Source organism: Anastrepha obliqua, chromosome 1 (genome assembly GCF_027943255.1).
Source record: "Anastrepha obliqua isolate idAnaObli1 chromosome 1, idAnaObli1_1.0, whole genome shotgun sequence".
Taxonomy (NCBI): Eukaryota; Metazoa; Arthropoda; class Insecta; order Diptera; family Tephritidae; genus Anastrepha; species Anastrepha obliqua.
Genome location: NC_072892.1, coordinates 169,132,276 through 169,158,762, shown reverse-complemented (window position 1 = coordinate 169,158,762; position 26,487 = coordinate 169,132,276). Strand labels below are relative to the sequence as shown.

Here is a 26,487-nt window from a genome sequence, read left to right as displayed (position 1 = left end):
TTCAGTTTGTTAACCATTTGAATTTTGTAGGGAAATAAGTCTAAATCTTTGTGCATTATTGTTTGCAAAGACTGTCGGCTGACACCAAGTTGAGCAGATAAGCTTCTTGTTGAAACCCTTGGATTGCTTTGTATAGCTGCAGCTACAGCAGCGATCGTTTCCTCCGTCCGAACTGGTGTGTTTCGATGATAAGGCTTTCTTGCGACTGTTCCTTGCTCAGCAAAATTATTCGCCAGTCTCATTATGGTCCATCTGCTCGGGAGATCGCCGCCAAACATCCGCCTGTACTCTCTCTGTACCAAAACTACGGATTCCAGTGCGTGATAGCGGCGGACTATCCAAATTCTTGTTTGCGTGTCCCAGTTATCCATTTTAATAAATTTTAAAGATCAATCTGCAAATTAAAACAAAAATGGAACAGATAACTTAAAAAGAAAAAAAGTTATTCAATTTTTTTTTGGTAGCGGCTTTCATCAGCCACCCTGTATGTAATGATGTACCATAAAATTAGCTTAGGAAAAAAGAAATCCATTATTTTTATTTTCCGCAAATGGTTTAAAACTGTTTTATGGTCGATCTTTAGCTGCTTGGCGATGTTACGATTACTAACATGCCGATCAACCTCGATTATTTCTGTGATTTTATCGATATTTGCGATGACAGGACTGCCTGTGCGTGGTACATTTTTACCATCAAAAGTTCCTGAACAGAATTGACGAAACCAAAATTGCACGTAATTACCATAGATGTTACAGTTCGACACTATAAACACCATTCACAATTTCAGCAGCCTGGCTTGCTTTTACGCCTTTATCAAAGAAAAACTGTAAAATGCACCGAATTTTTTTCTCTTTGTTGACTTCCATTGTTAATGCCCTGTAACTGACAACTGAATGGAACAAACAAAAAACAGCAAACGAATTTTTTTAGAATGAAAAATTTAAACTGTTTAATCGATACTTTACAAGATGTCGACCACTATGATTTTACGCACTGCGTAGGGCGTCTCACTTTGGAGTCATAATCGAGATAATGAAAAGTTTTGTTCCTTCTCTTTGAGTGAGACAGTGAAACGGGCAATGCATGCGCGTGCGTACCTTCAAGAAGCTTTCAGCCAAGCACAAAGTCACAGAAGTATACAGATCGTTTGAGAGTATAAAATTTGGTTTGTTCTTGAGAATATTTATCACCCATAAAACCGAAAATGTTAGAAAGAGAAGACAGTGATACATCAAGCGAAGTGTTCTTATCATTCAGACGTCTATTACGAATGTCATCACATCGGATATTAAGGACGTCATCATCAGATGATAGTTCAGTAGGCCTGGGAATTGAAATGGAGAAAAGAAGTAGGAGAAGCACAGAGTGCTAATGAAATGTGTGACGGAAATGAATGGTTTGATCCAAAAGGGAATCAGCTAAATATCAAGCCCTTTACGCATACTTTCGGCACCCAAACAACTGATGAGAAAGTGCGACAAATGTCGCAATGTCTCTATTGAAAAACTTATTTCATAGAGGCCACACATTGTGAACTGGCAACTGGCACAACTGTATCGATTTGGAAAATCGCCTAATAGACAAAAACACACATTTCATTGGAACATTTCGAGTACATCGTAAGAAACCCCCCATTGAAGTGATAAAAACTAGCTTGAAACGTAGAAAAGTTATCGCTACAGAAAATATTCAGGGTATTACTGTGTTAAAATGAAAGGGCAATAGAGATATTTTAGTCCTAACCACAACACATTCAAGTGAAATGATTAATGTACACACAAAACTAGGAGTTTTTGCTGTACACCCAAAATTATATTTGAATATAATGCAAAAACATCTATTGACTTGTCAGATCAAATGAGTGCGTATAGTAGTCCCTTGAGGAAGACTCACAAATGGAGTAAAAAGTTAAGCTTTGAGTTATATTTGAACACTGCTGGGGTCATTTCCCTATTCCTCCTGCAAGAAGTAACCGGACAAAAAATATCAGTTACGGAATTTTGGAGACATTTTGTAAATGGACTGCGCTAGTAGATGAAAAAATTCCACTTCGGGTAGGAAAAATTGTTCATAAATTACAGAAAAAGGGAGGAGACAGCCATAAAGTTCTGAAATACTGTGCTGGTTGTAATTTTGAACCTCGATATTTACAAGTTGCCTTTTTTGCTACCCTGATCAGGGTCTCCTCCGCTCAATATATGTACCTCCTGTAAGGCTCTGGAAAAAATCGGCTACAACTAAAATGTGATGGAAAAAGTCATTGGTTCTAAAACTTAGATAATTATATGAAAAATTTTAATTCAATAATTTCATAACAAACTCTTTCAGAGGCCCAAGCCCAGCGGCATGCCGCTCATAACAGCAACTCAGATATGCAAACTTGCGCTCCTCAATCCTCGGGCGAAATATTAAATAACGTCAGCACAATGGAATACCAACAAGCGACACGCGTATTTTCCGCAAGTTTCAGGTATTTAATAATTAATTTTTACAACGTCTGCGAATAGTTAATTGTTAAAAAAAACCAAACTCTTTACAGAAATATGCAGTTAAAGAAAATCAAGCGCGCCGAAAAGAAAGGCACAGAAAGCGTCATGGATGAAAAGTTCTCCTTACTCTTCTACACAACAGTCGTTTTCAATGAATTCAAGATTAGTGTAAGTATTATTGGCATTTTATCAAATTTAGTTATTAATTTTGTTCGAATTTCTCTTTGCAGTGCTGGACACTTTCCTTGCCTGTTGTTGTAATTGTGCACGGCAATCAGGAGCCACAATCCTGGGCCACAATTACTTGGGATAATGCATTTTCTGATATAACACGCGAACCTTTCCAAGTTCCGGAGAAAGTGCGTTGGGCACAGCTGTCTGTGGCTTTGAACACCAAATTTGGCTCGGCGACAGGCAGAAATTTAACAGAAGATAATTTGAATTTTCTTTGTGAGTTAGTTTTCGCTGAACCTACATGAACGCTTTATAATAAACCGCATTTTTTATATATTTAGATGAGAAACTTTTCCGCAATGAAGCAGGCGAGCATGCAGAATTCATTACGTGGGCGCAATTCTGCAAAGAACCTTTGCTAGATCGATCCTTTACCTTCTGGGATTGGTTCTTTGCAATTATGAAATTGACAAAGGATCATTTATTGAATCTATGGAAAGAGGGTCTGATTGTGGGCTTCATAAATAAACGCAAGACTTTGGAGGAAATATTGCCAATGCAGCAGTGTGGCACATTTTTGTTGCGCTTTTCAGACAGTGAATTGGGTAAGACGCTACTGGCGCAGGCAATCTTATAAATGACTAATAATTAATATATATTTCTGTTTTGTAGGTGGCATAACCGTGGCTTTTGTCGATGACCAGGGCAACAAACTTATGCTGGCACCATGGACGTCGCGAGATTTGAATATACGCTGCTTGGCGGATCGCATACACGACTTGAACGTACTGCGCATTGTTTATCCAAAGAATTTGCCACGAGACGAGGCATTTGGCACCTTTTATTCTCATAATATTGGTAAATTTCAACTTGGAGCTCTTTATATAATTTTTTTCTTTGGAATTAAATTTGGTATATTTTTAATTAACTTAAATTTTCTAGAAGAACAAACAACACGCGATGGTTATGTAGCAAATACAATAAGGGCGCATGTGCCGGCCATAGAGGGTGGTTCTGTAGTGGGCACGCCGCAGCATCAGCCTCAAGATATACCCATGCCAAAGTAAGTTTTTGTTGTTGTTCATTACAGCGAATTTTTACTTTTATTATTAATCCTTACTTTTATTTAATGGCTTTCTAAATTATTACTTAGTATTTTTTTTTTTGCAATTGCAAAGCGCATAAACGTATAATTGGCTGTTTAAATAATATTTTTAAATTTAATCCTACTGGCAGTTAGGAATTATGCTTTAGTTACAAACTACGAATTTTATAATTATTTTTAATCCTTTATAGTGTGGCAACAGCCTGCTCAAATCATATGTTCGTAGATTAAGTTCTCACTGGTCCTTGAATGTATTCAGAAACTGAGTTGATTAGGAACACGCACTCGCAGCGGCTAATTTCGGCCCTAGGAGACTGGGGTATAATTGAGATCGAAATAGCGGACGCCTGAGCAAGAAAGGTTGCGGTCTCGTCATTAATAGGATCCGAGCCCTTCTTTGCTATGGGACAACACACCATCAAGAAGCTTAGCTGGCACCAAACTATGGGGCTACGCCAGGCGAAATCCTTACTGGGGGCTATAATCAAAAGAGGTTTAAAAACTCATATCCCACCCCAAAGATAAACTGAAAATGCTCACGGACATTCTCACAGGCCACTGCAGACTGCGTAGTCATCTGCACATAATCGGGATATGGTTCACTAACTCTTTTCGTTTCTGTGACCAATCCCAGAAGACTCCAAACCATCTTCTTCTTGAAGGCAGCACTATAGTGCGAAAAAGGTTGAGATATCTCGGCCATTTGCAGCCGAAAGAAAGGCACACACGCTTAATCCATCCCAGTTCTATCGTGAGTTTAATAAGGGAACTGGGTCTGGATGCAGTACTGTGATTAGTAGAGGGCACCAGAGACCATGAGGTTGAGGTGCAAATTTCCAATAAATCTAACTCTGAAATCTAATAGCATTCGCCTCACAACAGTGTGTTTATGCGATAAAAAATCTCATAAAAAACCTTCAGACGTTAGGAAATGGCCTTCGATTTGTGGAACAAAATCAAGACTTACACCTCAAATTGGAGAAGGAGCTCGGTCAAATACTTAATAAGGAAATTACCTACGCACTAAGTACTAATGGTGAAAAGAATTCGAAAGATGCGGCTCTCAGCGAATTTAAAAGAATCAGCTGATTGGCTGGCGTCACTGGGGTCATAATAGCGGTTTGTTGACGAAAAGCACTGAGATTGTGTGGGTGTTATACGAAAAAAATCAACACAACCTCCGTCTGAACAACGCCTGATGATTGGACGAGTGTGTGAAATGAGTGGGCGAATTCGGCTGCTGAGTACCCGAGTGACGTAGCAGCCGAAGTTGCTCGCACAAGTTTGATTTTCACCATAACTAATGGCCAAACCTGGTGCATATATCATCCTTCGTGTGAAATGAGTAACCGAGATTGACCAAACTCGGTAATCTATCATCCCTGTCAAATACTCAAATATATTGTATATAATTATGTGTATAATAGCACTACCGTATAACATAACAACAATGCGAGAGCGCTGGGTCTTTTAGGTGCCGCCGCTTTGGCTTTGGCGCGTTGAAAGGGGCCACGTTATTGTACGAAAGGAATTCGAGTAGACCTAGGACCGGTCTTATAATATCATCCTATCAATGTGACGCGCCTTGCCAAGACTTGGTAGCGGCTGAGGTCTGTGACAGGCGTAGAAGCCAATGGTTGAGGTTTGTGATTGCATCTGCTTATTTTCCGTACGATGCTTTGGATGGGCAACCACCTGGGAAAGCAACCAGTCTCAGGACGTTCTGCGAGCGGCGCAATCAGGGCCTTGTTCTCTGTTGCGATGCTAATGCCCAGCATACAAACTGGGGTAGCAGCAAATACAATTAGCGGGGCTCTCGGCTATTCGAGTTGATCGCTTCCTCTTGCCTAAACATACACAACAAGGACACACAGCCTACGTTTGTAACTGCTAAAAGGCAGGCGGTGATTGATCACACCTTATCCAACTCAAAAAACTTGGGTGGTCAGTCAAGAACTGGAGAGTCCTTGCCGAAGATTCGTGCTCAGAACACAAGTATATTGAGTTTCAGTGTGCAGTGTGTACAAATGCCATCACCTTGCCCTCTAGAAACCGCAGAAAAACAGACTGGCAGAAATTTAGGGGGCCGTTGCGTCACTTTGACGTGATGCCACCAAGACTTCGGAAAGAACAGGGCCTTGAGGCGGCTTTTGAGAAACTCAACACTGCCTTAACTGAATGTGTTTTGAGTTAGACTGTCCGATTCGTCCTTTGACTACCATATAACTGCGAAGATCACCACTTTTCATATGCTGACTTTTGTAGGTTAGGTTATGTTATGGTGGTAGTCGGTCTGTATGACCAACTCACTTAGACCTTACAGGTCCGTTGTGATATAACTGTGCGACACAGGAACCTCATTTATTTTCCTTCGTGGAACCAGTTTGTGGCTCTTATGAAGCTTTCCGTAAGAGAAATGAGAAAGTATTTACTTAGCCAACCTGCTCTGATTTTAGCTAAGGTTGGACAATTATAAAAGAAGGGTTCAACTGTTTCTTTCTCTTCCTCATTTCTGGTTGGTTAAAGTGGTGATTCTGCCAGAATCCAACTAGCGCTTCCGCACTATTTTGTTGCCAGCACATTCTCGTTACCAACATGTTTAACGGTTATTTGCAGTATGACTATATCCAGTCTGTGCGGTTTAAGGACCTTATTGACGTCTAAGCCAGAAAGTTGTTCGAGACTCTCGAACAGCGGTTGGCCCAGGGTTAACATTCTGTCCTTCCATAGGGCAGGACATTCACAGAGGAAAATGGAAGATTGTTTCCTTTTTCTCCGGTTTTTTGCAACTGTGGGATACTCATTTTAGCTGCTTGTTCTGCGATAGACCAAAAGCCAGTTATGACTGTCGTTAGTCTCCAGGCGTCCCGTCCTCATCCCTACAACTTCTACAATATTCATGGGAGAAATCTCCATTCCTTGAGGCCTGCCAAATAGCCAAGGATCGGTTATACAAGCCACGATCTTTGAGATATCCTCTCTTGAAAGGCTAAGCAGTTCCTGTGTTTTTTGCTTCTTTATTTGCGGCCATAGTAACTAACGCAGCTTTTACGCATGTGTTTTCATCTCTTCATGCCCTATTGGCTTCTTGGTTAATGTTATTCTGAATTATTAACTTGCTCGCGGCCATAAGTCACGTCCCAATGTGGTGGTTCCATCGCTGAGCAGTTGAAGAGTAGTATCTTCGAATGTTTCTGCCATTTTTATCCTCCCCTTCCCAATAAAAAAAGATCTTTCCTGGCTCGCTCATCGGCTTTACAATTAACTGCTGGCTGACTACTTTCTGAGAACATATGATTTCGACAAAAAGCATTGCCACTTTGTACGACAATTTCAGTTACAAAAATATTTTACTATTTTATTGTCGTTTTGTTTTTGTTTCCTTTTCGCAGCAGCGCTTTATTTCTAGCATTCGTATCTTGCTTAAACCTTTTAACACTATCTCTATAAATGAACCTTGCTTATGCTCTATTTGAGAACTAGATCGCAATACTTTGAAAATGAACTATTACCTGTTGCATTTTATTTACTTTTTTTGTAATGATGATGGAAATCAAGTATTTAGCATAAATCACTAATGGTGCGTTTGCATTGGGTTGCTTCTCTTAATCAAAGCTAAATGAGGTCAGTCAGCGCAGTTTTCGACTGTGCCGATTTGGAAATTGTTGATATGTTTAACAGAAATAACAAAATTGTTTATTTGTGTTTAAGTGCCTATATATATGATTAATTTCAATATAATAGAAAACAATTTTGTCTTTTATTTTTCTTCCGCTTCTTCTGGCTATCTGACAACTATACTTTCGACTGCAATTCAAATCAACCACTACATTCGCCTACCCTCACATCCCCTATACGATAAATGATAAACGATAAACGACTATCCTCTATTCGATAGTTATATCGATGGTCTTGACGACATCGATTGGAATAACGTAATGGTCTGAATTGGGTGGGCTGTATGAAGACAAAGAAAAATCTTATTGGTATAATAATGGTCAATTGGTTAGTGGAGTGCAATAACTCATGTGCTCAAGACTGTTTAAGCAGGTATTTTTTCCTTAACATTTCGTTTTTTAATTGATTTCATATCATGTTTGGTTTTTGCGTTCCGTTTTTCGTTTTTGTTGGTTCATCAATTTGAAGTGTTGTTGCACTACTGTTTTCAAATGTGATGTATGGTGCTGTTATGTTATTTTGTTTATTAATAATTTTCCATTTTAATCAGTGCAAATTGTGGCGTCGTTCGAAATCACAGCCTTTCAGCCATTTTACCCAAATCAATGCAAATCACCCACCACTCAAACTCAACCATTCATCGTTGCATTTAGTATTTACTAACTAACTTTTTTAATTTAATTACACAATTTTCGCATTTGTTTGATTACTTAGATAGAGTTGCGGCAAGTCACACTAAGTAGAATTAGGCAACTCTACTTTATACAGTTATGTTATTATGTTCACAATGCACCATAAATTCGGTAAAACTTTAGAGTTTAGCGTTAAAAACTACTCATAAACTCTGAGCAGTTTAGCCTGAAAATACTTTTCTTGAAGCACGCACCAAATAACAGCACTTTCATGCGGTATTTATGTACATGCAACCCTGTTTTTTTTTGGAGTGAAACTTCTTAAGCGTCGATGGACGAGCGAGCATAGGGAGTAAAATTTCAAGGCCATGCAACGTTTTGGGCATTTTCGTTCCGCGAGATAGAAAAAAGATGTAACGTAGAGGGAAAGGAGAGAGAGAGCTATACCTTATATATATCTTAGATACACTTTAGGCTATTTTTATTGAGTTTTTCCTTGTGGTTACTAATTTCTACTGAGAAATAACACTGCCTACTTTTTGGCGCTTGTTTGTTGGTGCAAACTTGTAGGAAATATATTTTTGGTGCCTACTTTTTGAAGTTATATTTCCTTGGTGACTATTGTTTGGGGCGTTTTTTGGCCCCAATTTTTTTGGCTAGTGCTTGTGCGTAAAAAAATTAAAAAAATCAAAATTTTTGAAAAAAAAATCCTTCGATCAGGCACGAGTTTTTTATGTTTTTCAAAAACAGTATAAATTTTTTTGAAATCTACCAAGCGGTTTTTAAGTTACAATGATCACCTTTAAAAAAAAAAAACATAGTTTTGAGAAAACCGGTATTGAAAGTTTTTGTGGCTTATCTGGAGCGCCCGCGCGCCCTTTGTTAATTGTTGAATATCTCGAAAAGTATTTGTCGGATTCACTTAAAATTTTCCCACAATCTTTTTAAGATATTATACTTTAAGAGAATGCAAAAAATGAAAATTCTGACTACCCCTAACCCCTTAAAGGTGCTACACTTCATCCGCAGCTTTTGAAAAAGTCCTTTTTATTACCTCAATCCTTATCCAAAATATCAAAAATGTACACTCTTCTTCTTGATTGACCGTTAACGCAATTTTTACCGAGTTTAACAAAGCGCGCTAGTCGTTGCTTTCTCATGCTAACTAGTGCCAGTTGGGCACACCAAGTCCTCCATTTGACCTTTCCAATGCAGAAGAGGCCTTCCTCTTCCTCTACTACCACCAGCTGGTACCGCTTCGCATACTTTCAGACTTGGAGCGTTTGTACACTCAAAGAGCCAATTTACACCATGACTTCACCCCTTCGAAAATCTTCGTACGGTAACTTTTTTGTCTGCGGCTTTGCTGGCGTGTTTTTTACGTGCAAGCGGACAATTTTCTTTGGTCATTCACTTCAATAAAAATACGAAAATGTAATGAACGATGAAAGCGAAATATCAAAAAACCCCCTCTATTTCTCGGACCGTGCGTGCTCGGTAGGCATGGGTAGGTTGACTTCTCTGCACTTTATACCTACCCAGAGTGAAAATCGTGTGAATTGGCTCAAAGTCAGATGAACACTCGATTAACTAGAACCAGACAAAGTTTGTTCAGGCTTTCCAATATCCCATGCATTTTTGTATGTTGTGAACCCCACTCCTTGCACAATAAACTGAAATACTTTTTGTGAAAGCTTTGCCCAATTTTACATATTTTTGAATTGTTATAAAATACTTGCCTATATTTTCTCAATTTTTTTTCTTCTCATTCTACACGCCGCTCGGGAGCAGCGAGCCTCGACAAGACTCTTCCATCGTACACGGCTCTGGGCTGTTCTTTTTGCGCCGCCCCATGTCGCCGATGTTGGCATCTGCTAGCTCGCGAAACATCAATCTTTTCCAAGTATTATTTGGCCAACCGCGACCTCTGTTCCCTTGCGGCTTCCAGTTCAGTGGCATGCTCGTGATGCTCTATCTGATGGTGCTCTAAGCCAGCGCGCCACTTTTCTGAATTAACAAAGCAATATTTGTTATGGGAAGCGTTTTGGTAAATAATAAGAAGAAATGTATATAAGAAAAAGTAAAAAAAAAAAGTAATGTCGAATCAAACTCCATTGACAGCGCTTGACAGTTGTTCATGAATAAAAAACCTGAAACTCGAATTTATGGTGCAATGTGAACATAATCACCATCACCTCTATGCTGAAATCCGTCGTAGGTGCAATTTTTCTATGAATCGTAGAATCGGTGTGCTCAAATCTGCGGTGGCGTAACGTAATTTTGAAATTCGTAGACTATTTTCGAAGACCAGAAGAAGTCGCACGCAGTACAAAATAATAGAGGACGAGGACTACTGTATAAGCGCAGGGCCGGACATTGTTAATCCTCGAACAAAAGGTGCTAAAAGGAATGTGCTGGTTTTTGTTTTGCTGCGACCAATGCATTTAAGCTGTAATAGCTCGATCGGTTATAATATAAAAATCCACATTATAACGCCAGGGAATTTTTTTTTTCTAGTCAAATACATTTAGGCAGTTGTTTTCCCCGCGACCTTTGTCATAGAAAACTTTATCCAGAATGTTCATAATCAGCGTTCCACAATACTTAACGTCTTCTTTGAGTGCGTGGACTGCGGGGGAGCCCATATTATGGTATTTTCAAACACTTTCTTTGGCGACGGGAACCTCAACACTGTCACCAATCGACCGAGAGGAGTGGCTGACGAATATTTTCCACTTGGTCCAATTTTTTTCTCCATAACACTTAATCGGCTTTTGGATGTGATTTTGTTGATGCAAGCATTTTCACAAATCTTCATACATTAAACCCCTTGCTGTGCCATTTAGCTCGACGAAACTCGGGGCCAAGTGTTACGCGTCAACGCGTGGTAAACAGATTAGACTGATGCGCGAGATGATGTAACAGAAATTATGAGACTCGTGACTAACTCTGGTGGCGTGCAGATAGAAACTAATATTCAATCACGACCCTGGCTCTTGATGATTATGTTTGATCCGACTATCTGTACACGACCTCGGCTCGTGATATTTACGTTTGGTCTGACGATCTATTCCCTATCCTGGGTCGTCATATTCATGTTTGGGCCAAAATGTTCATCACGAGTCAGACTCGCTAAAGCTTGACAAGGGGTTTAACTGTGTAAATGTCAGTGAAATGAATTAGACCACTCTCATTTTATAATTTAAGGGGTAACACCACTGTAGAAATTTCAAAAAATGGATTTCTTTTTTTAAGCTTAAAAAATTCTTTAAACCTTTTAAAATACAGAACAAAAAGTTTTATACGTTACCGAAGTCTATTTCATAAATATTTCAAGCTTTTAACCAAGCGTTAGTGACTGCTACCTAACGACATCTCCAAATTTCCAAACTTTAAACGCGTTTTTCTCAAAACACGTTTTCTGAAATTGGCACGCAACATAACTCAAACAATTTTAAATATTTTTAATCAGGTTTTTCACTACGTCTGTATAATAACCTTCTTAAGAGAAGAGCGTAGGGGATTTTCGATAGATTAATTTAAACGATTGTTATAATTATTTAAGTGCCTTTTTTTTAGTCCAAAATAGAGTTTTTTCCTTCAAATGCTTGCTAATTCCACAAAAATAAATATTTTTTAAATCCCCTACGTGTTTCTCTAGCTATTCTTATCTAGATTAAGAAAAAAAATGTTTTTTTGTTCCAGATTAAAATTTGCACCCTCTGTGCTGCGTGCCGCGGAGCTCCTTCAAGAGAAACCACATTACAAAAATGTCTCCAATGCCGCCATTTTGTAAAATTTTTCGATCAAACTTTGTAGTTTTGTATTTTAGTATATAAGTAATAACTTCCCAAATCAGAGTGATTGTTACCCCTTTCCTTCTACACAAAAAAATTCTTTAAAAATCGTGTTTATTTTACGCGTGTACAGTGGTGTTACCCCTTAAGTAAAATGAATTAAAATCACCTCGTAACCATCTCCTCGGCCTATTAATGCAATTTTTTTGTCCTTTCTCCTGGGAAAAAAAGTGAAAAAGTGCAGCGGCTACAAAATCCATTTTATTTTAGTTAATTAAAAAAGTTCCGCATATTACCTTGACCAAAACGTTCCCGAAATATATTCAGAAAATTCAAAATACAATTTTATTTCTCAAAAGTGATGTTATCGCCTTCAAATTGCTCTTCATCAACTGCGATGCACATATGCCAGCATTTGATCCCGCTCTCGAAACTTTTCTGGAACTCTATTTTCGGTACAGTCATCAGAGCTGTCTTCGAGTTTTCTATTATTCGTAGTGTACAATCCCATTGTAATCTGATGCTTTTCATTTCAATTCGATTTTGAGCCGAAAAACAAAATTGCCGATAAATCTTGAAAAAAAAAATTTTTTCGGGTGAACAAAAAAATACGTGTCTCTTTATTTTGACCACAGAGCAACCTATTTGAGTTACATCGAAATCGAAGAACATGTCCCGAATAGCCCGGTTGAATTGAAATGGAAAGCATCATCTATAAAAATGATGAGCAAAGCTTTCTTTTTTGACGGAAAATGACGTGTTTTTTTGGGTCTTGGTTTATTCAAAGCTCCCCACTCACTCGCCTGATGTCGACACGCAATCGTTCTCATAAAACAACATCTCGTCGCCAGCAATGATGCGTTTCATGAATGTTGGGTCGGATTCAGCCTTGTAAACCGTGTCCTTGGCGACATCAGCCTGGCCCTTTTTTTGCATGAAATTCGGTGCCTTTGGTACCAACTTTGCAGCAACACGATGTAAATCCAAATCATTAACTACAATGCCTTAACGGATCCACAAGCAATTTTCAAGTCTTCTACCAATTCTCTGATCATTAATTTGTGGTTAATGATCAACTTTTTTGACTTTATTGATGTTTTCATCCGATGTCGGTGTGCCATCTTGTTCGTCATTCTCAACTGACTCACGATCTCTTCCACTCGTAAACGGATGTTTTCTTTAAAGTATCATTACCGAAACACCGAAACAGTTTCCTAATGTTTCTAAGGCTTTCGCACAATTGAATTCATTTTTTACGCAAATTTTAATACAAATCTTCTTGCTACAAATTCAAAATTTTTTTTAAAACTGCAGGGGTTGATTTACTCAAGACGGCGTAACTTTTACAAACGTTAAGCAATTTCGTTGGTAGGAATATTAATCACAGAAATGGGAACTTCACAAAACAACACAAAAAAAAAAAAACAATTGACTTATAGCGCCACCTGTTGGTTGTTCCGGGAACTTTTTGGTCAAGGTGGCACGTGATTTATTCAGAAACGGTGGTTTTAAATTTTTATCTTCACTTGCAATCGTTTTTGTTTACACATTTCTGTTAAAACAGCTGATTAAGTACTTCGAATTACTCCTTTTCTCTTGCCGATTCTGTGAAAAGCTTTAAATTTTGCGGAGTGGAGCTACGAATTCATAACTACAAAAATTCGGATTCTAGCATAGGAGTGAATATAAAGTAGAAGGCAACACGTGGAATTATATACCGTTATAGCATATCGCTTGTGCAAAAACTAAATCACGATTTCTTTTATTCAGGCTAACTAAATTTTTCATTGTCGGAGTTAGAATCCGATCCGTGCACTCTAATACATAGTATTTCGAATAGCACAAGCTAACAAAAAAAAAAATAATAATAAAAAAAAGAGAAAAAAAACAATAAGTCCTATTCTTTCACTTTTTCTAGGAACTGTATGCAATTGTGATGTCTTAACTCTTAGAAAAAAATAAATACTTTGAAAATCACTAAAATATGGATATGTGACTTCCGTACGTACATACATACACATCTACTGTCTGTCTATTGTTAATGATAAACGTAGATAAAACGCGTACATTGGTACTTGCAAAGAATCATTTCATGCCTCATTCACCTGCTTTATTAATATGAAAAATATTTGGTACAATCTCGCCGTCGCCGCTCCCAAATTTTCACTCATTCTCATACAAATATTTTGTTTCTGTGCCGAATTCCGTTATTGTTGTGTACAATGATGGAGGGGAAATAAGTAAATTAAAAAAAGTATTGCCATCTATATCAATTTAACTAACCATCTTAATATATATAGACAAATATTTATTTATAAAAGCTGCCTAGCTGTTTAGCTATGGGAGTAAAAACTTACTGATATACATACCATATTTATATATGCAGAAAAATTTAATATGCAGTAGCGGACACTGAAATTGGGACACTCAAAAATTCACATAATTGTATGTAATGTATTTTTGCGCATCGAAATTAATTTTAAGAATGGATCTACAGCTGCGAACACGAAAATAGTAATACGAAAAAATATTAGATATTTAAAAAAAAATTTTTAGATTTTTTCAAAAAAAATTTAGATTAAAAAATTTAGATTAAAAATTTTTTTTTTAGATTTGTTCAATTTTATTTAGATCAAAAAAATGATTTTTTTTGGATTTTTTCACTTTTTTATATTTTTTCAAATTTTTAATATAATATCTGATGTGATTAGAAAGTTTTTATTATTGATGCTTTTTTATTATGTTGCTCTCTGGTCAAAATAATGAGACACGTATTTTTTTGTTCGCCCGAAAAAATTTTTTTTTCAAGATTTATCGGCAATTTTGTTCTTCGGCTCAAAATCGATTTTTTTTCAATATATAAGAATTTTTTTTTTTTAAATGCTCATAACTTAGTCAAAAACGAACCGATTTGAATGATTCTGGGTTCAAACTGATCGTCATTACTTACACGAATGACTTCATGTAGAAACAATTGCAAAAAAGTAGTTGAACATTTTTTATTTTCCAAAAAACAAAAAGTTCGAAACTGGGTTTTTACTCAAAAATTCATTACTCAAAAATAACTCATTTTAGCTACTGGGCATTCAGCTCAATTGAAGTTTGAGGTGTCCTCTTGATTTGGAAAAAGTTATAAAAAAAAAAAATATACTTTTTGAAATATTGAATTTCGAAAAAATCTCAATTTTTTTCTTTTCTGCTAAATAAAAAATTTTCAACTACTTTTTTGCAATTGTTTCTACATGAAGTCGCTCCTGTAAGTAATGACGATCATTTTGAACCCAGAATTATTAAAATCGGTTCATTTTTGACTAAGTTATGGGCATTAAAAAAAAAAAAATTTTCTTATATAATTAAAAAAAATCGATTTTGAGCCGAAAAACAAAATTGCTAATAACTCTTGAAAAAAATTTTTTTCGGGCGAACAAAAATATACGGGTCTCATTATTTTGACCAGAGAGCAACATATTTGAGTTACATCGAAATCGAAGAACATGACCCGAATAGCCCGGTTGAATTGAAATGGAAAGCATCTATTATTTTGAAATATTTTATTCTTTAATTGAACACATATTTGAATCAATTCCGTAACAAAAAATAAAATTTTGTGTAACATAAAATAGAAAATCGGGGCTAACAATAAAATTAATGTTTATTTTTTTTAATTAAAAAAAAAAAATTAAAAAAATGTATTTTTTTTTTTAATTAAAAAAAAAATTTTAATTTAATTTTTAATTTTTTTTAATTAAAAATAAATTTAAAAAAAAACGCAAACAAAAATTTAAAAAAATTATTAAAAAAAAATTAAAAAAAAATTAAAAAAAAAATCCATTAAAAAGTTTGCAGATACAAAGTTCAAACTAATTAATATTTAGTTGAATTTCCCAATTTTTTTTGATTTCGGCGGCACAACGAAGAGGCACTGAGAGAACCAATTGCTCAAATCGCTGCTTTGGAATCTTCAGCCACGCAGCTTTAACAATTTGCCAAGTTTGGCATTGTGTACAACTCTTTTTAAGTGCCTTCATAGATTTTCTATAGAATTATGGTCATTCCCATAACTTCAATTTTTTAGCGCGTAACCAATCCTTGGCCTTTCGAATGTTTGCTCCGACTCGCATTCATTGGCATTTTCTCTCTGCAATACGGCAAACTAGCACATGGGCTGAAAAGTCCCGGGCCTAACAAAGAAAACAGGTTTTTTTTTGTTCAAAATTAGCTTTATTCATCAACGTAATTTCCATCAAGAACATCCAGCCCATGTGTTAAAATTCTGCATTATTTCCACAATGTCTATTATGCCATTAATTTTGTGTATGAGGCCTGTGCCATAATATGAGATTTTTGTTTTGAATACCATTACTTTTCAGCCTCCATGTTTAATGGTTCTTAGAGTGAATTGTGACTGAGTTTCGGTGCTAGGTGGCCGTGTCTCACATATGATCGTGAACCCGTGTCGCCATACATAACTATTTTAGTCTGTTCAGTTAGCATGTTTTCTTGCATATTCCAAACGTTTTGCCCTATGCCTTGGTGGCACGCCTTAATGAGTGGCTTTTTCGTGGACTGCGAGCTGCTCATCCAGCTTACCATAGTCTGCTTGACTGCTAGTCTGATATGGCTGTAAGAAATACTTAAGTTTACCTCTTTTTTATTTTGTATGGTTGACTTCATGTGATTCTCTTTTCGAGCACCTTTCAATTCTGCAATAGTACAATGGTCTTGCAGGGAACTTTTTCGTTTTCCTACCCGTTTTCCCTGCTTTTCCTCATTTTTGTTAAACACGAAATAAAACTTTGTATTTCTGTGTAAGATCTTTCTTCTGATCTCAATTTGAGAATCTAGTTTCGTTGTGCTGTGGTGCAGTAGTGTTTCGCTCGTCCTACTGTAGTCAAAACTTAAGAAACATTGGTTTGGGGGAAAAGAAATCCATAAATAAATAATGAAAAATGTATTTTCGTCTACATCTGTGGAAAATTTTATTAAAATTCTTTGTATAACCTTAAAAAACTGAAGGCATTGCTATTTCAATTTTGCACTTAACCCTCTGTTGGACACCTTATTTTAAATCTTCAGCTGAACACTCGGATCTGGCCTTCTTTTCGTACTGTTCGAGAATCCTTTTTAAAAGTTTATATCCATAAATCGATGGTAAATTAAATTTTAGGAAGCTACCTTGAAACTCAAGTCGTTAGATATAATAGAAATATGTTATTAAATTCACGTCCAATGTCGGAAAAGCCAGTCTAGACCCGGGTGGCCCACGGAGGGTTAGAAACGTAACAACGCCAATGAAGAACCGTTATTTACGAAGTTGTCAGATTTATTCAGATAAACTCTACACAACTGAAATCCCTTAACTCCTTGTAGATATTTGGGTTTGAAATTTTCTTTCGTTTGATTTGTAGGAAAAAAAGTAATGACTTCAGAATAATATTTTAAGGTTACAGCTATTTTCCAGCTCACATCTTTATATAGATATTAGCTGTTTTATTATAAAATTCCAAAAAAGTAAGGAGCGTTTGGTGGAAATTGTAATTTATTTATTAAACAAATTTTCAAAATTATCAATAGCTTTTAGTTAGGGTATTTTTAAGGGAGTATTTTTTGCTTTCTGCAAGTTGAAATTAGTATCAGAAAAAATTATAACCTTACTAAATCTGATTATAGCATTAATTTCGCGTGGGGTGGACGTAAAGTTAAATTTTAGTGTTATTCACATTCGCTAATTTTTTGTGGTTCGGCATTTCCCCACCTTTTTCCCGACTTACCAATCAAGAGGTATTTGAACTAAGGGGGGTGGGGAAATTTTTTGGATGTGTGCGTATTTGAGTGCCCGCTACTGTATACGAGTATAACAATTTTTGCCTAGTGCTAATTTATAAACAAAATTAATATTAAGAATAATGAATAATTGATTATACACTTTTGCTTGCATTTATCTAGATCGGAGAGCAGCACCTTAATGCATCTTTGAGTACGCACACACATTCACACTACCAACTTGTCAAAACGAAATGAATTGAATGAAAAACGAACAAACTCGATTCAAATACATAATTTGGCTTATTTAGCTTACATATTTACCACTATTTACCAACAAATATCAGTATTAAATGGAAATTTATGTACGCGACAAGTAATTAGCGTATAAAAGCAAGGGTGAAGAAAATTGCATTAAAAATTAAAAAAAAATTTTAATTGTGAGAGACGAACACGTGTGCGAGTCTGCTTCATTTGTTTTTAATTAATTGTGAAGCGAAGAACACAAACCTGAATAAATCACATACATTTTTGGTTAAAACAAAAGTAAGAGATTTAAAAAAACTAGCAAAAAAAAAACAAATTTTGGGGTTGAAAAAAATTTTTGAGTAACAAATTTTTTGAGTTAAAAAAAAAAATTTTTAATTCGAAAAAAAATTTTGAATTGAAAACAAAAAACAAAAAAATGAATTAAAAAATAAAAATTAAATTTTTGTTTTGTATTGAAACACGTTTAACGGTCTTACATACTTTTTTGGTAAAAAAATAAGCAAGAGATTTAAAAAAAAAATTAAAAAAAAATTTTGTTTGGATTGAAAAAATTTTCAAGTTAAAAAAAAATGAAATTTGAAAAAAAAAATTTTAATTGAAAAGAAAAAACAAAACAAAAAATCTTTTTTTGAATTGAAACACGTTTTACGGTCTTACATACTTTTTTAGTTAAAAAAATAAGCAAGAGATGTAAAAAAAAATTTAAAAAAAATTTTGCTTGGATTGAAAAAAATTATCGAGTTAAAAAGAAATTGAAATTTGAAAAATTGAATTGAATTGAAAACAAAAAATTTTTTTTTTTTTTGGATTGAAACACGTTTAACGGTCTTACCTGTAATGCTTGCATTTGTGTTGCAAAAAATGTTGACATAAGTACAATTGCATACATATACATTTCTGTGTATGCGCACATGTGAAAAAAGGCCGCTACTCTTTAGCAGCTAAAATATTAGTAATTATTATAACAATTGTCTCTAAAAGCAGTCAAAATGTTGGATGTCAGCAGTGTTATAAAAACACATACATACATATTTACATGAAATATTATTGTCCTGTGCTTTGACTCGTCACTGTGCTGTTTAAATGTTGCATGCTAATGGTGTTGTTGTCTGCTATTTAATATGACTATCAAGTTATATATAAATGTCTACCCTTGGTAGGGATAGCTATGAATATAAACATAAAAACTACATACATAAATGTGTATATGTGCAGAACAAGATTTCGCTAATCCGCGGAAAATCAACATATAAAAAAAAAATATAACAAACAATTTTTTTTCGGTTAACACAATTTATAGTTTTAATTACATGGTTCACGCACATTGGGTTCTCAACTGCATGCTTGCAAGTGAATGCTTTCGAATTTCCATTTCATTACATATATATACCTATATTTAACCCAGCCATCAACTTTTATTTCACATATACTCGTATTTATCATCTTATATCTATGAATATGTAAACAGCTGTAGGTAGTACTTAGTAGTAAATTTCCCCTCATAAACTACGTACTCACATGTTTCTATATACATATATTTTGTGTGTTCCGTTTTAATATTTATATTTTTTTTTCTTTTTTTTCATCAATTTTAGTGACAATTTTATTTCTGATTTCGATTCAATTTTATATTGATGGATGTGGATAGACATACACGCACATGCAATACACTTTTACCATGGAAAACTATTTATAATAAATAAAATATGAATATATACAAAATGATAATTGGCTGGAAAAAAAAATATTTCGCAATCGCGCTCGCTCACGCGCCTCATCTTAATATACATCCATCTGTTTAAATATGAGCAACGAACGAGAGATCCTTAGCGAGTAAATAAATATAACAACAACAACATAGCTATTACCGATAATTCGCGCACACGCTCATCTCACCATCACCACCACCCACAACAATCAACTGCGTGAGAGATGGGCATTAACTCCCTCTCCTTCGGTAATGTTCACCTACCACGGCAATTACGTTGGAGGGGAATTTTCATTCACTGACGAAGGCGATCATATTCAAAAATTGCTGAATTTCTCATTTTGCTGTTATGGAAACTTGCAATGATTTAATTTTACTACGTTTACGAAAGTAAAATGATTTATGTATATGCGGGAATTATAGTGAAGTCAGCTACTTAAAAAAAAACACAAAAAACAAAAAAAAAACACAAAGAAGAATGAAATGCCTCCTTGTGCACGTGAGGAGGTCCAGTTGCCATTTTGAAGGTTATGATGGTATGTATATCCAGTATATCGTTAAGTTCATACACATACATACATACATGACCATAAACAGAGCATTATTATTTTTTTATTATTATTCATATTTAGATGTGATATTTTATAAAAAATTTACACACAAAAATTAGTAAGTTCTAGCTGTAAGGGACTATCGAGCAGCACAAAATTGGAACAGTTTTTAAATCTGCTACCTGATCCACCTCCAACATTATTTTGTTTTTTTTTCATAGATTAGCGAATATATGTGTTTGAAAAGTCAAAAGAATTTATATAAAAAATTCTGAACTTCGCTATTTCCAAATCTCCAACGCAAGAATAGCAAATGAAAGAAAAATCAGTCTAAAAGATATACGAAAGGTGGCGATAAATTTCAATATTCGACATACAACGAATGAGTTTCCGGCGTTGCAGATTTTGCGGGAAAGCGAAGCTACTGTAGTCTTATATGTATGTGAATAAATGTGTGATCACATAAATTAATTCCTGTTAAATAAGTCTAATTATTAAGTGCATATGAAACATAGTCGTACTATATAATGAAATTAATGAAAATTACGCTTTTTGCACTACTCGTTTTGGCAAAAGCGAAATATATTTACATGAGAAAACATTTGATTTACATTTTGAGAAAATTTAATCGAGTTATTAGAATAGTGAAATCTGAAAACTATGATAAGTTTAATTGACCCTTTTGCATCACCGCTCGAAATGCGCGATGCACTCAAAATACCTTGCGCCGACAAGACTTTTACTGTTTGTTCGAATGAAAAAGAACGCTGCAAGATTGGCAAAATTATTTATATTTCTCATACTTTACCAAAAAAAAAAAGAATAAAACGTTTGTTGCGAGAGGTTTTTTGTCGCGTGGATTATTCCGTCGAGTGATGCAAAAGGGTTAAGCAGATAAACAGCTGAGCAAAAGCACTGCTCAAAATATAAAAGATCTGTATTAGTTAATATTTTAACAAATTGAATAGTCAGTTTGGGTCATCTGTGTTCACAAGCAAAGCGTAAACTAATTTTGAGCTAAATCAAGTTTAGAATTTGAAGTTTGCCGATGGAAAAATTTAATGTCATTCAAATTGGAATTTTAAGAATTTTACTGTGCTAACCAAAGGTTTGATTGCAATTTGTGCCTCGATGAATAGTAATAACTTATGAGGTACGAAGAAATGTGTTTACCTACATAACTTGTCGATTAGCCAAATTTGAAGAAATAAAATGCGAAATATGTGCAAATATACACTGTTGGGAAATATAATAGAAACAAATAATTTCGTATTATTTTTTAAATTGTTTTTTCTTTTGAATTTCTTTTTTATTATTGAAATTTATTTTAGTTTTGTAATTCTTTTTTTGTTTTTGAAATTTGTATTTTATTTTAAACTTTTTTTAATTTTGAAATTTTTTTATTTTAAACTTTTTTAAAAATTTTTTATTCTAAACTTTTCTTTTTTAATTTTTGAAATTTTTTATTCTAAACTTTTTTTTAATTTCTGCAACTTCTTTTTTAAATTTTTTTTCTTTTGAAATTCTTTTTTACTATTGAAATTTATTTTAGTTTTGTAATTATTTTTTTTGTTTTTGAAATTTGGTTTTTATTTTAAACTTTTTGTAATTTTCTAAATTTTTTTATTTTAAACTTTTTTTAAATTTTTTATTGTAAACTTTTTTTTTAATTTTTGAAATTTTTTATGCTAAACTTTTTTTAAATTTTCAATTTCTTTTTTTAATATTTTTTCTTTGGAAATTCTTTTCTATTATTGCAATTAATTAATTTTAGTTTTGTATTTTTTTTTTTTGAAATTTGTTTTTTATTTTAAACTTTTTGTAATTTTCTAATTTTTTTATTCTAAACTGTTTCTTAATTTTTGCAATTTTTTATTCTAAACTTTTTTTTAATTTTTCCGACTTCTTTTTTAATTTTTTTTTCTTTCGAAATTCTTTTTTATTATTGAAATTTATTTTAGTTTTGTAATTCTTTTTTTTTTTAAGCTTTTTTTTTATTTTAAACTTTTTGTAATTTTCTAATTTTTTATTCTAAACTATTTCTTAATTTTTGCAATTTTTTATTCTAAACTTTTTTTTAATTTTTCCGACTTCTTTTTTAAATTTTTTTTCTTTTGAAATTCTTTTTTATTATTGAAATTTATTTTAGTTTTGTAATTATTTTTTTGTTTTTGAAGCTTTTTTTTTAATTTTCGACATTTTATTATTCTAAACTTTTTTTTGTATTTTCGCTTTTTCTTTTTTTAATTTTTTTCTTTTAAAATACTTTTTTGCAATTTCTTTTTTTCTTTTGGAACTCGTTTTTATCATTGAAATTTGTTTTAGTTTTGTAATTCTTTTTTTATTTTTGAAATTTTTTTATTCTAACCTTTTTTTAATTTTTGCAATTTTTTTTATATATACAACTTTTTTTTATATTAAAAATTGTTTTTTTAATGAACAATTTTGTTTTTGGATTTTTAAATATTTTTTTAAATTTTTGAATTTTTTTGTTGTTTTGAATTTTTGAATAATTTTTTTTTTAATTTTTTAAAGGATTTATACTTTTTATTTTTCAAGTTTTTTTAATTTTCATTTGGTTTTTATTTAAACAAATTTTTATACTTGAATTTTTTTATTCCTTACTTATTTTTTGTTTTTAGTTTTTTATTAATTTTTTTAATATTATTTTAATTTTATTACTGAATTATTTTTATTTCTGAATTTTTTTTTTGAGATTTTTTTATTTTGCAAATTTTGTTGGATTTTTGTTTTTATTTTATTTTTCAAATTGTTTTTTATTTTTTTATTTATTTTATTTATTTATTTTTTTATTTTTCAATTTTATTATTGATGTTCTTTATTTCTGAAATTGGTTTTTATTTTGCTTATTTTTAATTTTTTTCAATTTTAATTTTTTTAAATTCTTTTGAATTTTATTTTTAAATTTTATTATTGATTTTTTTTTAGTTCTGAAATTTGTTTTTATTTGTTTATTTCTGAAACTTGTTTTTTATGTTTTTTATTTCTGAAATTTGTTTTTTTTTTAATTTCTGAAATTTGTTTTTTATTTTTTTGTTTGTTTCGGAAATGTGTTTTGTTTTTGTTTTTTTTTTATTTCTAAAATTTCGTTTGTATTTTTTTTTTATTTCTGAAATAGTTTTTTATTTTTTTATATCTGAAATTTGTTTTTTATTTTTTCACTTCTGAAATAATTATTTTTTAATTTTTGAAATGTTTTTATTTTTCAAATTAAAAAAAAAACATTTTTTAATTTTTGAAATTTTTTGATTTTCGTTTTTTTCTAAATTTTTTTTTTTAATTTTCTGCATTTTTTACGATGCATCGATGCATCGCGATGTAATAGTGGGCCTAAAATACTGGCGTGATAAAAATGTTACAAATTTAGGAAAATAATAATGAATGCATTTCGTAGACACAGTAATTAATTATTTGGTGATAAAAATTTTCCATCCATGAAATAATAAGAGATCACACAAACAAAAATAAGCGAGAGAATAATGTGAAACACAATTATTCTTCCCAGGTAAGGGGCCGGGAGATGTTTTTTGTACCGGTAATTCCGGTATGTTTAACGAGATAATTTAGTGATTTTTTAAGTTAAAATTTAATAAACACTCAGCTTAAAAATAATACCAAGAGAGTGCACCTGAAAAAAAAATTAACAAACAATTTTATTTTTCTGGTGCATCAAATCCGTGTGATTGATTGCGTGGATATTTTCTATATATTTTTCTCTCTCTTTATTTTCCACTTAATTAGCGTGTAATTGAACCGGAAAGCTTGATATACATTTTTTTGCGCTGATCATTTCAAAATGTTGTACTAAGAAAACAAGAAATGATTATATAAAGTATGCAAGCTGGTTTGATCCCGTTGTAGGTCAAAAAAGAAGCGTTCTGCTCTCATGGTGAAAATATGTATTTGTTGTTTCCACATAAAAATTTTTTGCATGGTGAGCAGCGGTATTCTCTAGCGCGTGGTGAATCGAAAGCGGTGATTATAACATCAACTTTATTTGGTATAATTTTGAAAATGCAGAGAATTTGTTTAATGAAATGAACTGTGCATACCCAATTTTATAGCATACAAGTTTTAAATATAAGTCAGATTTTTTTTTAAATGAAATCAAACAGTTAAGTGGTTAAATGCATGCAAGAATCGTGTGCACTACGCCTTTTTTGGTACTTTAGTTTGCGTTTGCAAAAGCTGAATTATTGAATTGTAAAAGTCCCATTGACCTATTTCATGTAGAGTATTTATAATAAAAAAAATGTGTAATGGAATTGCAGAGAAAACTGATGAAATTTGTTGACCTGACGTGCAAGTTGCGGTTGTTTAAAAAACAAATAATAATAATTACGAATTTACAATAGGATAATTTACACATACACACATACGAATTTAGCCAAGAGCTGAGCCAATTAGAAATTGATGTTATACCATAGTATATACACACATACATATATTATACACTTGTACTTTTACCTAACTGAAATATATCTAGCCAATATTAATGTTATTCAAATAAATTTTATAAGTGTTGAATAATGAAAAATCATAGCTATTTATATAAATGTTTAAAACATATTGAAAATGTCAAAGACTACAAACAAATGTTCATACAAACTCTGATTAACCTGAATCAGAGAATTTACAAAGGCAAGGAGCTGTAATTTCTCTCGCCATCTAACTTTTTGAAGGGGTAATTTCACCATACAAAATGCCTGATCAATTAGTTTTCGTGTGGTGAAATTATAGTATTGTCCCGTTGAATGAACTGAGAGTGCAGCTTCATGTCCTTCAATTTTTTTTTTCTTTTTTAACTTCATGATTAATGTTGATTTGGCACATGTATATGTGTAAGTGTGTTTTTGTGTATGTAAAATTGAATATTTTGATATTTTTGTATGCATTTTCGTCAACTTTTATTTAATATTTCTCATAAATTTCTACTTTCAGCGTTTACTTTCATATCACACAAGTCGCTGCTGAATACATATAACTGTAGTTTACCGTTATGCATGCTGTACCGTCTTGAAATTACAATAAGTTTATGTATATCTTTTAAATACATGATTTGTATTTTTTTTTCTTAACTCTTCTTACCCCTTCAAATACTTTTGTGTTGATGTTACCACAAAGCATAGTTTAAACGTAAATGTAATATTTTTATACTCGTCGTTGCCTTATAGTTACAGTAAACTTTTTTATTATTATTATTTTTATTAAACTATTTTTAATAGTAAAATGAACTATTCGATGTATTGTACAATTTTATTAATAATATTTGTTCTGTTGTGGTTAACCAAAACGAAACAAAAGTAATCGATTTTGAATGTTTATTGCATGTCTGAAATATATACCGCGTGGTGCTGTGCCCACGAAATTTTTGAACTTTTTAATGAACTGTTAAATGTGAGGAAAAAATTTTATCGTTGAAGCATAAGAAATAAAAGTGAAAATGTAAGAAGAATAAAAGTGAAAAAAATAAGAAGAATAAAGGTGAAAAAAGAAGAATAAAAGTGAAACAAAAAATGAGAAGACGAAGATAGAAAAAATCGCAAACAGAGTTTAAGTCAACCACTGAGCGTTGCAAGTTTGACGTTTCTAGTTGTGTATAATTAGTCTAAGTGTGTAATAAATTTAAGTAGCATTAAGAGCTCATTCACTCCTATGACAACCTAACGACACATATTCTTTTAAAAGTAAGTTACGAATGTGAGCAACACCTTCTTGAAGATGAGTATTTTTTATTTTATTTTAATAAAATTTAAGAAAAAGAGAATGGGCGTATTCAGTGCGCGCTTAAGAAAGGAACTTAAGGTATCTGTTTACTGTGCTTTTGTGCTTTTGGTGTTTTTTGTTTTAAGATTTTTACTTTACTATTACTTCGTTTGCGAAAAGTTAAAGGATTGCATTTTTATAATATGAAAATCTATATTTTTTAGTATCAGTATTTATTTGAACCAATTAAATTTGCATTACGTTTTTCTTTAAATTCTTATATCTTATTTTTTTTTTTTTAATTTCTTTATTTAAAAATTTGTTCTTATAATTTTTTTTTGTTTAAATTAAAAAAAAAAATGTTATATAAATTTAAATTTTTATATAAATTTTTAAAATTTAAATGAAACTAAAAACAAAAGAGTTTATTTATATAACAGTTTTTGGTTTAGTTTAAATAAAAATAAATTTAAATACAAAATTAAAATTACATAAAAAATAAAGTGAATTATAATAAAAAAATTTAAATTACAATTAAAAAAAACATTGAATTATAAATAAAAAAAAAACTCAGTTATAAATAAAAAAAAAAC

At 32.6% G+C, this 26,487-nt stretch overlaps 1 protein-coding gene across 5 annotated transcripts in view; it reads left to right on the top strand.

Moving 5' to 3' along the window:
- The window catches only part of LOC129240638 (signal transducer and transcription activator-like), a 79,856-nt gene extending 53,920 nt beyond the window's left edge, over nucleotides 1-25,936 (top strand). For 2 of the 5 annotated variants that reach the window (XR_008582090.1, XR_008582091.1), the window contains exons 5-13: nucleotides 2,329-2,470; nucleotides 2,540-2,657; nucleotides 2,720-2,939; nucleotides 3,005-3,268; nucleotides 3,336-3,521; nucleotides 3,606-3,726; nucleotides 7,667-7,818; nucleotides 19,504-20,152; nucleotides 25,130-25,936. Coding sequence is in view for 1 of the 5 variants with exons in the window: in XM_054876580.1 (XP_054732555.1) it covers nucleotides 2,329-2,470; nucleotides 2,540-2,657; nucleotides 2,720-2,939; nucleotides 3,005-3,268; nucleotides 3,336-3,521; nucleotides 3,606-3,726; nucleotides 17,822-17,852 (1,082 nt within the window). In the remaining 4 variants the exon portion in view is untranslated. Of the gene's footprint in view, nucleotides 1-2,328; nucleotides 2,471-2,539; nucleotides 2,658-2,719; nucleotides 2,940-3,004; nucleotides 3,269-3,335; nucleotides 3,522-3,605; nucleotides 3,727-7,666; nucleotides 7,819-17,821; nucleotides 18,024-19,503; nucleotides 20,153-25,129 lie in introns of those variants that run through there. The other 3 variants (XR_008582092.1, XR_008582093.1, XM_054876580.1) reach the window with 3 other exon arrangements.
- Nucleotides 25,937-26,487: the final 551 nt, after the last annotated feature.